General features: G+C 40.7%; 1 protein-coding gene across 2 annotated transcripts; it reads right to left on the minus strand.

The window, feature by feature from the left end:
• Positions 1-2,813: 2,813 nt before the first annotated feature.
• tsr2 (TSR2 ribosome maturation factor) lies at positions 2,814-9,818 on the minus strand. 2 transcript variants are annotated; one of them, XM_041946324.1, is made up of 5 exons: positions 9,737-9,818; positions 8,629-8,719; positions 7,672-7,763; positions 5,419-5,574; positions 2,814-3,134 (listed from the first exon to the last, which is right to left on the minus strand). In XM_041946324.1, the coding sequence occupies exons 1-5, from the start codon at positions 9,812-9,814 to the stop codon at positions 3,030-3,032; spliced, it is 522 nt and encodes a 173-aa protein (XP_041802258.1). In that variant the 5' UTR covers positions 9,815-9,818; the 3' UTR covers positions 2,814-3,029. The 2 variants fall into 2 exon arrangements, with proteins under 2 accessions (XP_041802258.1, XP_041802259.1); XM_041946325.1 differs by lacking the exon at positions 2,814-3,134 and adding an exon at positions 4,524-4,826.
• Between the last annotated feature and the right edge of the window lie 6,539 nt (positions 9,819-16,357).

The raw sequence follows: 16,357 nt of genomic DNA on the forward strand, positions 1-16,357 counted from the left end.
CCTGGTGAATCTACTTCGCAGTCCGCCATGTCATTTCCTCGCTAACACCAGCTCTGGGAACACAAAGATGCTGAAGGTACGAGCAAATTTCTCTATCGGTGGCTACAACAACCATCACAAAAGTATTCATCTACTCTCAACTCAGTGGATTAATTGTAATTTTTGTTTGAAATGTGATGGAAGGCTTTCCACAACCTGGGAAAATTGCATGTGTATATTTAACTCCTGGACTTCTTTGATGAGCCACGCATGGTACGACCTCAGAGATGCATCTACTGCGGCGATCCATGACCCGACTTCAAACTTGAATGCTGTAAGTGTTGCCATGTCTTACATTGTTCAGAATCAGAGACAGAGTTCCGCAGGGTTCTGTGCTTGGACCGATTCTATTCACCCTGGCAATCCTCAGGGAATATTGTCAGGAAACACCCCATACATTTTCAATGCTATGCAGATGATAACCAGTTATATGTATCAATGCACCACTGTAAGGAATGTGGGACATGACCTGGTTTGTTTTTTAACTTTATTTGGCAAAGTTTAAGTTATTTGGCACTATATAAATAAAAATTAGAAATTGAGAATAGTGTAATGTGCCAGTATAGCATGTAATAGTATAGTATGATAAACTATAGTGTGAAAGTAATTTTATGGTATGATAACATAATATATTGTGATGCGTTACAGTATAATATGATGACATAGTATAATATGAAATGTCAACATAGTGTGATGTGACATAGTATGGTATGATGACACAGTATAGTATAAGTATATTGTGAAAAGTCACAGTATAGTGAAACAGTCTACAGCAGGGCAGCAGGTCAATCCGGACCTAAACTATATCGTCCACCGGTGGCCCGCAGGTCACGTCCAGCTCGCCACATTACCATCCGATCAATCAGATGCTGACCTTTGAGTAATAAGTTTGAGAACCTCTGGTTTAGGATATGTAAAAGAATAGTCAGATGTGTCATAATATAATATGATGACATAGTATAGTGTAATGTCATAGCTCTGTATCAAATTGTAATTTGTCACAATGTGATGTGTCATAGTAGTATACATATAGTGTGATGTCAGTATAGTATGTAATAGTATTGTGTGCTGTGTCATGGTACAGTATGAAAAGTCATTGTATACTGTGTATACGGCAAAGTGTAATGTGATAGTTATAGTATTCTATGATGACACAGTATAGTGTGATGTCAGTATAGTATAATGACACAGTATAGTTTATGCCAGTATTGTGTCATGTGACTCAATGTGATGTTGCAGTATGGTATATATAATAGTATACTGTGAAATGTAATGGCGTTATGTGTCAGTGTAGTATGATGACGCAGTAAACTGTGATATGTGTTGGTATAAGACATAGTATAGTATAGTCATACTATAGTGTGACATCCTATAGTGTAATTTCATAGTATATTTTGTCATGTGTAATGTTAATATAGTGTAAGTATACTATAGAGTGACGCATCACAGTTGGATTTTGACGTAATGTGTGATAGTCTGAAGTCATAGTATAGTATGTCGTAGTATCATGTGATTTATCACTACTGTGATATAGTGCAGTATTTATTATAATGTATTGTAATTAGTCTGTCATAGTATAGTGTAATATGCCATAATATACTATATACCATAGTATAGTGTGATTTGTAGTATAGTCTGATGTCATAGTTCAGTATGATGACAGTGGGAAATGTCAAAGTATAGCGTGATGGCATTGTGAAGTCTGATGTGCCATAGTGTAGTATGACAGTACAATGTGATGTTTTAGAGTTAAATGTCAGTATTCTTTGATGACATGGTGTGCTGTGATGTGTCATAGTATGTCAGTACACTGTGATATGTGTGTGTGTGTATATTTTTATATGTGTTTGTACATAATTGAATTTGTGCTCACTCCTCATGCACATACATGCATCTTTACGTGTGTGTATATACACACATATATGTGTGTGTGTGTGTGTATGCTACTAAACTGTGTTGATGTGACACTGGCCATGTGTGAATACTGAAAAGATACTTCCTTTTTCTGTTTGAGGTTAAAAAGAAAAAAAAACTTTCTGTTGGATAGAACTGAAATTTTTATTCAATCCTTTTTTGTGGCTATTAAAGGAAGAGGAGTGAGCACATATTCATATATGTACAAATAAACATATATACACACACATATACCTCACACTATACTGACATACTATGACACATCACAGAATACCTTGTCATCATACAATACTGTGACATTTAACACTATAAAACATCACATTGTATGTGTATGTATATATATTTATATATATATGTATATATATGTGTGTATATATGTATATATATATGTGTATATATGTATGTATATATGTATATATGTGTATATATGTACATATATGTATATATATGTGTGTGTATATATATATGTGTGTATATATATATACATATATACGTATATATATGTGTGTGTGTATATATATATACATATATACGTATATATATACACACACACGTGTATGTATATGTGTATATATATATATACACACATATGTTTATATATATATAATCATTGTAAATATATACACATATATGTATATGTATATATATATGTATATATACACACACACATATACATATATGGACAGATTGCTTCAGTGAACACTGTTGTCTTACGAGTGCAAGGCTAATGTGCTGTTTGCGGTGTAGACACGGGTTATTTTCATAAATGGTCTTCACACATGTCATAGTATGGTGTGATGTGGTGTAGTAAACAGTGATATCATAGTACAGTATGATGACATCACAAAGGACAAGCGACAGCAGCTTCTGCAGATTTAATATAAAAACGTCCCCCTTCAGGTCCACAGTTGAACATCAGAGCACCGCGAGGATGGAAACCATCACAGCTGCTGCAGGACACTCTGCTCGTCCATTTGCTGATAAAAACCGTTTCAGGCTCACACACAGTTCATCCTGAAGGTCAAAGGTCAGCAGTATCAGTGTTCGACAGTTCATACTGCACTTCATCCTTCTCATCACTTCTTCTTACGGACCACAGTCCACCCGTCCTCTTCATCCTGAGTAGGAGGAGGAGGATCTGTCCTGCTGACTGATGGACTAGACGATTCACACTCCATTGCCTGAGTGTAGAAAAACATTAATTCTTATTTATACTCATTAAATAAACAACAGGAGTGGTGAATCATGTGACTGATGATCTGAGGAGGTTTACAGCAGCTTGAGGGTAACATAAAGACACATACAAACGTGTGTCAGCTCTGTGGCGTAATTACTGGGTTTCTTTTACTGAGAAAATCTGTTGAAGTCTGACATGTTTACGTCTCACTGGTCATGATGTCCAGTGAAAATAATTCCTGACTTATATGTGAAAATATTCGACTCTGCATGATGTTTTCTGCGCTTCTGTGATGTCCGCCCTCTCTCTCACCTCAGTGAATTAAGTGCTCATTTCAACCTAACCTGGGTTGGTGATGATTGTTGGAACAGTGAAGGATGAACCAAGAAGGAGAGTTTTAGGTTGTTTCTTTCAGTTTGAATGAAGTGTTTTTTACAATGATAAAATTACAGTTTTTGTGAATGGAGTCTGGTGGCCTCTGTGAGAGTGATATTACATTGCAGTCTGTTTCGTGGCTGCTGGCTTCAGTGCACTCAATCAATACTCAAGACGTCTGTGTTGACATAATATCTCAGTAGTATGTCTCTCATTGTATTGGTTTTCCCTCTTATGGACATAATGCGCAAAAATACACTGCTCACAAAAATTAAAGGAACACCTTTTTCATTGGCCCTGGCATGAATTGAATTAAACCTGTCTGATAATTTTCTGGTTGGTTAAGCAGCTGAGGGCCCCGTTAATCAATTTCAGCTGTATTGGTGTTCATGGAATAAACAACAGGTGCACTTCAGTGGCAACAATTAGAAAACCCTCAAAACAGGACTGGTTTTACATGTGGAGGTCATTTCAAGTTTCTCCCTCTTCATCTTTTTCGGCTGGTTTTCCACTCGTGCTGATTTTGGCTTGCGTAAATATCCCTACTGGCAGTATGAGGCGATTCCTTAACCCTACAGAAGTTGCACAGGTTGTCCAACTTCTCCAGGATGGCACATCCACCCGTGCTGCAGCAAGAAGGTTTAATGTGTCTCCCAGCACAATCTCCAAAACATGGAGGAGATTTCAGGGGACTGGTGGTTATTCTCGGAGAGCTGGACAGGGCCGTAGAAGGTCCTCAACCCCTCAGCAGGACCGATACCTGCTCCTTTGTGCAAGGCGGAACAGGCTGAGCACTGCTCGTGCCCTACAGAATGACCTCCAGAGGACCACTGGTGTGAATGTCTCTACCCAAACAATCAGGAGCAGACTTCATGAAGGTGGCCTGAGGGCCCGACGTCCTGTAGTGGGCCCTGTGCTCACTGCCCAGCACCGTGGAGCTCGACTGGCATTTGCTCAAGAACACCAGAATTGGCAAGTCCGCCACTGGCGCCCTGTACTTTTCACAGACGAGAGCAGGTTCACCCTGAGCACCTGTGATAGACGTGAAAGAGTCTGGAGAAGACAAGGAGAACGCTATGCTGACTGCAACGTCGTTCAACATGACAGGTTTGGTGGTGGGTCAGTGATGGTCTGGGGAGGCATATCCATGGAGGGACGCACAGACCTCTACTGCCTAGGAAATGGTGCTCTGACTGCCATAAGGTATCGAGATGAAATCCTTGAACCCATTGTCAGACCCTACGCTGGTGCAGTAGGTCCTGGTTTCCTCCTAATGCACGACAATGCCCGGCCTCACGTGGCAAGAGTATGCAGGCAGTACCTGGAGGATGAAGGAATTGAAACAATTGAATGGCCTTCACGATCCCCTGACTTAAACCCAATAGAACATCTCTGGGACATTATGTTTCGGTCCATTAGGCGCCGCCAGGTTGCTCCTCAGACTGTACAACAGCTCAGGGATGCCCTCACACAGATCTGGGAGGAAATGCCACAAGACGCCATCCGTCGTCTCATTAGGTGCATGCCGCGACGTTGTCAAGCATGCATACAAGCTCGTGGGGGCCACACAAGATACTGAAAAGCATTTTGAGTGGCAAAAATTAAGTTTTGGAAAAAATGGACTAGCCCTTAACATCTTCATTTCACTCTGATTTTACGGTGTCTACACAATTGCGCCCTCTGTAAGCTGAAAACTTTTATTTCCATTAAAAGACTTGGCATCCTTTTGTTCCTAAAACAGTGCCCTGTCATTATTGGTATAGATATCCAACTTCATATTTTGATCTGATGTATCTTATGTGTTTCTTTAAGGTGCTCCTTTAATTTTTGTGAGCAGTGTAGATATTCAAATGCTTTTTCACCTGTGTGTGAACTGACCAATCACAGCTCTGTGTGTGACAGGTGAGACATACCTGTGCTTCGTCCTCGCTGTCGTCATCAGATTGTGTGGTTGCAGCTGTGACCTTCGCCCTCTGACTCTTCTGCGTCAGAGTGTTGATGTTGTGTTTGAGCTGCTGCAGCGCCCCCTTCTGCCACTGACTGAACGCCTGCAGCAGACTTTCAGATACCTGCAGATACACACAGAGTTCACATGTCACACCATGGGACAGCGATGAGAAAAGTTCGTCCGGAGCTCCATCCACACCACAACTCCAAACCGCTAGAGCAGCTTTCCCATCCTCCGTCATCATTCTGCTGGCCCCATTGGCAGCATCTGACATGTTGAATCACCAGATCCTGCCCTCCGCCCTCAGAGAACTCGTCTCAGGCCGCACTCTCCCTGTTCACGTCCTACCTCAAGGACGGCACTTTCGGGGTAACTTGGATACTGTGTGTGAACCTCCTAGCCTCACTCCTGTGGTCCCTCAGGGTCCTGTTTTGGGTCCCCTCTTCTTTTCTTTTCATGCAGTCTGTCAGCTCTGTTCTTCACTCAGCGTTTCCTTCCACAGCTATGCAGATGGCACTCAACTGATTCTGTCGCTTCCACCTGAAGGTCAACCTCGACAAAACCGGACTGCTCTTCCTTTCAGGGACGCATCTCCCATCCATGACCTCTCTGGTTTGGACTGTGAGGGACCTGGGAGTGACACTGGAAGACCAGCTGTCCTTCACTTACAACATCACTGTAACAAGGAGGATACACCTGTTCCCTGATCTAGGAAGCAGCACAGGTTCTGGTCCAGCCTGTTCTGGTGTCTAGACTACTGCAACTCCGTCGTGGCTAGTCTACCTACATGTACCATCCAATATGGGCAACTCATCCAGAATGCAACAGCCTGGCTAGTCTTCAACCTACCCAAGTTCTCCAGACTACAACACTCGTCCACATCCTGCACTGACTACCGGTGGCTGCTCAGATCAGACTGAAGTTCAGATACTTGCCTAGAGTGCTGCAAATGGCTCAGGTCCATCCTACATCCAGGACCTTGTCAAGCCAAACACCCCAGCCAGTCCACTATGATCTGCAATTGGCTAATGGCCCCTCACTTCGAGGGGGGCAACAGGGGGCCCAGCTACTGCTCAACAAAATAATGTGTCCACATCAACACATCTTCTGTTCCAGACAGAAAACCCGTCTGGTCAGACTCTTGGTCCATAAAACAAGCCAAGAAAATTAAATCAGTTTAACAATCTATGAAATTCATTATCCATCCATTATCTATACACCGCTGAATCCTTTGCAGGGTCATGGGGGGGCTGGAGCCTATCCCAGCCGTCTCTCGGGCGAAGGCAGGGGACACCCTGGGCAGGTCGCCAGCCTACCACAGGGCTACAGACAAACAACCAAGCACACCACGGACAATTTAGAGTTATCAATTAACCTCAGCATGTTTTTGGACTGTGGGAGGAAGCCGGAGAACCTGGTGAAAACCCACGCTGCACATGCAACATGCAAACTCCAAACAGAAAGACCCCGGGCGGGATTGAACCGGGGATCTTCTAGCTGTGAGGTGAAGCTGCTAACCACCGAGCCACCGTGTAGCCCATCTATGAAATTCTGTGAAAGAATTCTTTGAAGTTGTTTGAGATTTTTCTTGGATCAAATCAGCCGAATCGACTATATGTCTATTTTCTCCTCACAGTAACAGAAGAGTGTCAAAACACTCCAACAACCAGAGTAATAATCTGACCGACAGTCTGCTCATGTTGTTGAATACTCATCCACACCAACTGATGAATAACTAATATCCAGTGAAACTCCTTACATGCATGTTAGCCGCATGTTCACGAATACGAATTAAACAGCTTCTCATCATTAACGTGTCATTAATCAGATATTATAAATCAGGATGTTAAATGATGAAACTGATGTGAAAATGCGTCAGATTCACTGTGCGGAGGAGAGCATCAATGAGGAACATGAGCTGTGTCTGGGTGACTGAGCATCATTATTTTAACAGAAGAAGCAGAAATGTCACATGTGTGAACAGAGCTGACACCTGAACATACAGGTGGAACATGTCACACACACACACACACTCACACACAAATAATGAAACTGTGTTTAAGTCAATTAAAGTCATTTTAAGTGATTTTTGTATCAGCAGACTCAAAATGTCAAAATCTTAAAATATTTTTCAACTACAAGTGAAAATTTAAAACTTCAACATGAAACACTGTGTGTGTGTGTGTGTCTGTGTGTGTGTGTGTGTGTGTGTGTGTACCTGAGGTAAACTCCCATCATCCACCACTGTGTCAAACTCCTGATCCATCAGTTGAGCGATGAAGTCCTCGACCTCATACTGCTGCAGGTCAGCTGATGACAGACAGACATGCACACACACACACACACACACACGCAGATATTTATGTCATGTAACACACAGGATCAACTTGACTCACACTGCAGATGACGAGTGCTACACAGTATTAAAGGAAGCACATCACTGACGACTGATCGTGGTGGTTAATAACTCTGCTCAAGAACAAGATATTCAGATGACGGCTCCTCTTCTCCTTCTCTGTCCGACTGATGATAAACTGCCTGGACGACAATCCTCTATCAGTTAATCAGTGTCTAATGTGGGATCTATTGTAGTACACTACACATACCATATATAACACTATTGTAATTTTCATGCAGTTTGTATTTACTATTATGTTTTTTTATTTGATAGTACATTTTTATGATACACAGTATACATTTACTATAAATGCTCTATCTTCAGTTTTCTGCACCTCAGTGAGCCTGTCAGGTTATTCAACTAAGGCATTGTATAATGTAGGACTGTTTTTCATATTTCTAAATACTTTCCATTGGCAATATATTTATTTATAGTCTTTTGTATAAAAAGTACATATACACAGTCGACTTCTTATTTTGTATTTTTTACTTTCCGTTGCCTTTACTATTGGTATTTTTAGTGATGCTGCCTGTAAGACCAAATTTTCCCAGCTGGGGATTAATAAAGTTGATCTTATCCTTGTACTACTACTGTCATTACTGCAGTACATTCTGTGTATCTTTACACATGTATATGACCTGAGATGCTGTGCAGTATATAATGTATGTAGCTGTTGTATTTCTGATTTTAAACTGTCTCTGTGCTCCTGTAGCATAAAATTAACCTCTGATGACAACAACACCTGGTGTCAGCTGACAGGTTACCATGGTTACCCACCATTGTCATGGAAATACTGCTGGACCACATCCACCATCCAATCAGCTTTCTGCTGCCCATACACGCCTCCAAATCCATTATCCACCGCAATCTGAAAAACCAGAGAGTCGATGACCTTTGACCTCTGCAACAACAACACTTGAACCTTCAAATAAAAACTATGTTCACAGTATTTAGTCATTTTAAATCTACTGCAGAACACCTTACCATTCCTGTAAAAATCAGCCTAGGACATCTATCAAAGGCAGACCCAAAGTGAACTGAGAGCTGCTCTTGAACCACTTGGACTACATGCATGGTTCAGGTCTCTTTTGAAAGGTGGCACTCTGAACTTTTATCTCCAGCAGTCAGAATCGCTGTACGTGCTGCTGACAAGTTCAACAAAAACTGATAACACCACCACAGAAGCTGAATATTTCCATGTATTTCCTTATGGTATATTTAGACATTCTCAAGAATAAAAGAGGCAAAATTACTATAATTACATACATGAATATCTATAAGAAGAAACGTTTTTTCTGTGTTCCTATTTTAAATGTCACTTAAGAAAATACATATATCTGTAAATATAGATATGTATATTCACACATAATCATCATGCTCTGTGGCAGCTACGAAAATGCTTCCTCAGCTGACTGAAGATGTCAGTGAAGGACGTCAGACTGTCAACAGGTTCAGTGGTGTGAAAACCATCGGCACTGATCCTGGTTCAAACACCTGCTGTCCCAACACCAGAAATCAATCAATCAGCATCAACTGACTGCTGTTAGCTTCATGTTAGCACTGTTCACGTCTGAGAGAAGCTCCGTGAAGGGAACAAACAACACAATCGCGAGATCGATTGATCTTTATCAGAATGTTTCAAATAACTGAACGTTTCTAAGAGAAAAGACTTGAGTGAAGAAGGCTAGTTACTGGTTAACTTCCTCTCCTCTGTTAAAGAGCCGCTTACCAGCTACAAACTGCAGCATGGAGCCTGTTAGCTTTAGCCTGTTAGCATGCACCGGTCTGATCCGATCCGCAGTGATTAGCTCAGGCGTTGTCACTCAGTGTGACCTCTGCCTGCTGTTACCTGTCCGCCAGGTGTACTTTTAGTCATAATATTTACCTGTAGGACAGGCCAGGTATGCAAAACCGCTCTGACTCCCTCCGTGAAGAGCTCACGTGAAGCTGCGGAGGCCGCCATATTGGATGTGTCAGACAGAAACAATCGAGTGACGACAGAGAGTCCCGACCAGACAGAAGCGGCTGATCCTGACAGCTCAGAAGTAGTTGCCTCGGGCCAAGCTCTGACGCACCGTGAGGACAATAAAATCATGTTCAGTGCCGTTAAAACCTCAAACACTGACTTAACTGAAAAGCTGCTTAGAACTTCAGGAACAGACACATTCACAGAAACCAGATTTAAATGCTCAAAAGCTGCCCTCACCACCTGCCCCACTTCCAAAGACTCTGGTGCAAAGCTCTTTGAGAACTGAGAACTCTTTGGGTTCCTTTAAGTCTCATCAGCTCACACATTTCAGACCTTTTCACTGCATCTATTACCTCATTTAAATTCAGGTTACAAAGTGACTGATACAAACTATGTGAAGAGGAAACACACCAACACTGACACCTGTTGGCTCGCATGGTCTGAAGGATCACGGGAAGAACAGCCGAGGGATCCGGACGCTGCAGAGAAAGTCAAGGTGAACTGAGGAAAACTCATAATAGTCGTCCCGAGTGTCAAAAGAATGAAAAAGCCCATCAGGCTGAGGAGAGTCACTGTTTGCTTCTGTAGATCAGTTCAGAAACACGTCAGACGGGACGACAGTGGGCTGTTTCACTGAAAATCTGCTGTCCATTAGTAGATTTCTTCTGTATCAGAGCAGACTACATGTGTGTTTTTGTGTGTGTTTGTTTCTGATGTTCACACATTAAATGTTCATGTTTGGACGATGAATCTGAATCTTCATTTGTAATAATTACAAAAGGACAAAAACACAGAACCAAACAGAAAAACACAAATCTGTGGTGTTTTGAATTCTGTTCACTTCCTGTTGTTGTTTTTTCACCTTCTCAATATTAAATTAGCTGAAGATGTTTCACCGTTGTGATCAGGACAATAAACTACACTAATAAACAAACTTTTATTCTTTTTTAATTAAGAAAAATTTAAATTTAAGAAAAGAAATTGGGGGGATTACTGAAAATGAAATAACGTGTTTCGAATTAGACTATGAAGAAAAGCTCAAGGTGAACATTCAATTATTTGCTGCTTATAATCACAATGGGTTTCTGCTCAGCTACATTATCAGATCAGGTGTGATGTCACAGCCCAGGTGTGATGTCAGGAGTCTCCAGCAGGAGGCAGCAGCTGATCTCAGATCTGTCTGAGTGCTACATCAGCAGCCTTTAGAGCAGGGGTGGGCAAACTTTTTCACTTGTGGGCCACAAAGGGTTCTAAAATTTGACTGGGGGGCCGGACCAGGAGCAGATGGATGGAGTGTTTTGGTAATCCACCTCATAAGAGAAAATAAAATATCATGAGATATGTAGAACACATGTGCTTTAATTTCAATTGAAAATGAACAAAAGCATTACAACTAAATATCTGTCTTTGAAGTCCCACAGAACTGAGCTATTTATTGAAATGACTCTTTTTATTATTTTAAAGCACTGAAAGTTGTGTTATCCTTCAGGATATTATCATCATCAGTCTCCTCCTGACTGTCTTCATTTAAAAAACGGTAGGAGATGCAGGTCTACTTGTCCTCTCCTTTTATTCAATCATCCCTAATGCCAAAACTCAACAACGAGCAGCGCGAGGACGGAACAGTGACAACAGATCAAATATAACGCGCTCCAACAGCCAGTATGTGGAGCGCGTTATATTTGATCGCGCTGCATTTGCGCAGTTGGTTTTGAGAACGTACGTGCACCTGAGCACCACATATGTGCATCCCTTAACAGACAGAACAAATTAGTTTCAAATGCATTTTTTGCATAACACAACGGAGAAACGTACTTTTAATTTCAGTGGGAACAGTGTTGTTGGTCTCCCTTTTTATCCAGCGCATCAAAGTCTGGAGTCAGTTTTCTTGCTGTATCATAGTCTTTAAACACCGCCTGATCGGTGTTCAGTCAAAAATATTTAGTTGTCCACTCCTTATTAAAAACTGGACATCCTTAGCTCCGCTCATCTTTACAGAAGGGCTGAGGGTCGAAGAGTAAAGCGAAAAACGTGGAGTAATACGCTTCACCTCAACAAAGCTCAATGTATCTAGAGTGCGCCATCTATTGGGAAAAAGCCAGAATTGCAGGGAAAATAAAACATTAACAAGGTTTATTGATATAATTTGTTCAAGTTCGGCGGGCCGGATTAAATTTTGTAACGGGCCGCATATGGCCCTCGGGCCGTAGTTTGCCCATGCCTGCTTTAGAGTGAGCTCAAGGTTACAGACGAGGAAACTATTAACGCAGTGACTGCAGTATGTACTGAAGTACAACTCCGAGGTACTTGTACTGTAGTATTTAAATTTGATGACACTCATGTTGCACTGCGTGCATCTGACAGCAGCAGTTAGTGAATACTGTTCAGATTTCGATGATCATAATGACAAGATGAGTCAGACTTCAATATACAGACATTGTTTTACCTGTTTATTTTTTCTGTCATTGAAAAATATCCAGTTTTATGAACCAACATGTTGATAATTCAGTTTATTTGATATAGAAATTCAGTCATGATTGATACAAAAACACAGCTGAATACATTCAGATAAAGACAAACTAACCATCTCAAGCTTTGACTCCAGTAGAAATGATGTCATGTGTTGGTTGAGATCATTTTGAAACACATGAATAACTTCTAAAGTAATTCATGATATCAATTCTACCGTGAATTATCACAGACAGACAGTAAAACAGATACATGTCAACTATTGGTGGTAAATATTGAAAATGAATAATATTTTTTTTTATTTAACAAACACATTAAAATAAGCAGCCAGTTGAAAACACACATTCTGTTTTCACTGTGAGTCAGTATCTGTTTTTACTGTCATGTTTATTCTCTGGCTGTGATTTCTCGGTAAAAGAATCAACAACACATCAAATGAAGTCATTTCTGTTTTCTCTCGCCTTCACCTTGTCTGTAGTTCCTGCTCTCTGCCTGTAGAGGGCAGAAACTCGCCACCACACTGAGCTACAGCGAGGCTGACAGGACAGAGGGTTTCCTCTGCTGCTGCCAGTTGACTTGACATGAATTTAACTCCACCTGTGACTGTTCACATCTCTGTTTACACTGATTCATTTCATCATAAACTATACACTTATACTGTTAATGTCTCCTTTTCTTCATTTGTCCTGTTTTCACTAAAGTCTGAAAAAGATTCTTTCGGTACAAATCCATCTGATCATCTGATGCTAGTCTCCTGTTTGTTGGATTATTAATGATTAAATCGATCAAAGTGATCCATTACATTGAATACGTTGTGATTTTAATCAAAGATGTTGACTGATGATTCTGTCGTTTTTCTACTGTTTGTAGTGAGTTATTTTTTTTTTATGTGACTAGTCTTTACTTCTTCTTCTTCTTTTTCAAAATCAATAAAAAACATTTCCAGGTTTGATTTTCAGCTCGTCTTTCTTTAAATCGTTCAGAAACACAAACATGAAACCAACATAGATGATCAGCAAAAACACTTGACACATGACACATGTATGACACAGGTATGTTACATGTATGACACATGAGTAAATGAAGTAATAACAATCCCAATTTTAGCTGCAACTGAACGCTATATTATTGTTACTGTATTATTATTACTATAAGCTGTATTATGAAGTTAATCACGACTGAATACTAAAGGGTGAAATTTAAACCACATAACTGAACTGAAACATTTTACTTTGAAAACCCTTTTCCCTTTTGACATCTGAAGTCTGCTTTTAGTGAGCAAGGAAGCATCTTCCTCTCGTATTTTAAGCAGTTTAGAGTTTGGATCACATGACAGACAGAACATAACTTGATTGGACAGAGTTCTGATGGATTTATTATCCTCCATTTGGCTGCATGCTCAAATAGGATTTTTTTGTCTTGGATGTTTTTGTCTGAATTTAAGTGGCTCACGTTGTGATCAATCCAATGTGAAATCATAGTAGCGTTGAATTAAGAATATAGAATAAAATCTAAAGCAGTCCTTTAGACAGAGTCCAGCTGAGAACAGTCACAAACACAAACTGATCCAACAAACTCAGATCCAGCTCATCCGGAATCGGCTGCAGTGGGTCTGTTAACAGGCTCATATTTCACCATCTCATCTCTTTGAAATATTCACTCACATGCTGACAGGCTGACCTAAGTGCATTGAATTTTTCCTCACCTACAAAGTCTTAAATGGTCAGACACCATCATATCTTAAAGAGCTCATAGTGCCCTATTACCCCACCAGAACACTGTGCTCCCAGGATACAGGCTTACTTATGGTTCTTAAAGTCTTTAAAAGCAGAACCGAAGCTAGAGCCTTCAGCTATCAAGCTCCTTGGTCCAGGAGGAAGACACCCTATCTGTGTTCAAGAGCAGGCTTAAAAATCTTCCTCTTTGATAAAGCTTACATTTAGGGCTGGCTCAGGCTTGCCTTGGACCTGGTTCTAGTTATGCTGTTCTAGGCTTAGACTATATGACTGAAGCAGAAGAGATACTTAACATATCAGAATTATTAATTAATTAATTGGAGTTTTGAAAGCACTGATGGAGCTGCAGCACACAGTTCCAATTCATGTTAAAAGTCAGAACTGAATCTGACCCAGACCCAGTTTGTAAAGTCCAGAAGAATCTGCACACATCTGCAGACCAACACAAACAGGCCGATGCACAGCTGTGATTGGTTCAGATGTCAGACTCCACCCACACAGAGCTGCGTTTGGAGATTATGAATATGAGTCATCAGGAGGCAATATGTAAACAGGTGGAAAGAGAGGTGACGGGTCATCAGGTGTAGCAGGAGAATAACTTCACACAGGTGACAGATGGCAGCTTGACACACAATAAATGAATAATGAATAAACAGAGGAGGGAGGCTGTGTTTGATACTCAGAGTGTGACGGCTGCATGTGCACAGGAATATATAATTTACATTAGCCAAGTAAACAACTTAGTAGGAGTATTGTCTTTTCTTAAAATAAGGGCAAAAACAGGAATGATTCGTGCATGTGAACGTAGTCATTGAAGCAACTTCTTTACCATTTCGTAACACCACAGAAGCCACTTAGCATCACCTTTGAGCAACTTAGCCTCCACTAGTAACCACCTTCTTATGCCTGATAAGACAAAACAACCATTTAGAGATGTAGCAACCACCAGTAAATACACAAACAGTCACTGCCAACACCCTAGCAACAATTTAGAAACCAACAATATTCTGTACAAAACACTTGTTATACCTTAGCAACAATTTAGCATCCATGTGGTGGGCACCAGAGAATTAGCATGTATGGATGTATTATAAGAACTGGATGTCAGACTCAAAGATAGCGCCCACTCGCTGAATGCATCAGCCCACTGCTTACACTCGTTAGCATTTCCCTCTCAAAGCCCCACCCACTTGCTCCCACTCCATCTGTACACTTTAGCACACGTAAAACCATGTTTTCTAGGTTTTACAGTAACGGTAACAGTTTTACGGTAATAACTGAGCTTGTTTGCAGTCGCAGGCATCCTGTCAGCAGTATTACAGATGTCTCTTTTATAATGGAGGTATACAGAAAAAAAATATTTTTGGGATTTTTCAGTTCCAGCACCATAAATGACCACTGGGACAAAGAGTCATCAAGACTGAGTGGAGCCCAAGTGTCATATCTATTAATTCATCTATACATTTATTAATAAATCCATGTTAGCGTCTCTCAACAGGTAGCAAAATATTCGCCAACACTTTGAAAACTTAAACAGATTCACTTGTCACAGTAAACACTTTACACTTTTAAAACATCTTCAGTACTTATAGTTGTACAGTGTTGTTGGCTGATTATATCACAGCTGAATCACTCTGAACCTGTCTGACCAATCAGGTTGCAGCTTTTCTGCTCGGGTAGCCAGCATCGTAACATCTGACTGCTGACCTCACAGATGACCCAGGTACGCTGGTTTAAGCCTGTGAGTGGACACCGGTCCCACTGCATAACTACCAAAATAAGAGCGTCTTCAGAATATACATGTAATTATCTGCTAACAGTCAGGTGTTTCCTGCTGTGATCAGTGCCTTAGTGTTTCTTTAAAGGGTTGATAGTGAGTCTGACTGTCCACAGGATGGATGTCATAATGTTTCAATTTTTAAATAAAAGACAGAAGCATTCAATGTGCAATTTGTTTGTTTTCACCACCGTAGTAAAAAAAATGCACCAATCTGTGAACCCCGAAACCAAAGTATGCACTGAAGCCAGGATTTTGAGTACATCAGTTTTAATGCATTCATCTGTTTTCCTATGGCATGTTAACAACACTGAACAATTGAATGTCTGAGCTTCACCTGAACGCATCACTCAGACACATCAAAAAAAATAAATAAAAACCTCTGAGGTGGATGGTTCATGCTGTCATCATGGCAACTCCTCCTGCTGAGGACTTCCTGTCTGAACCACAGAAGCTCCTGACTTTCACAATAAAAGCCCATTAAATAGACTTACTTTGACATGACTCTACACACAATGTGTTGTTAGTCAGTGTGTGTGGTTGTGTGTGTGTGTG

Source organism: Chelmon rostratus, chromosome 10, assembly GCF_017976325.1.
Source record: "Chelmon rostratus isolate fCheRos1 chromosome 10, fCheRos1.pri, whole genome shotgun sequence".
NCBI classification, from domain to species: Eukaryota; Metazoa; Chordata; class Actinopteri; order Chaetodontiformes; family Chaetodontidae; genus Chelmon; species Chelmon rostratus.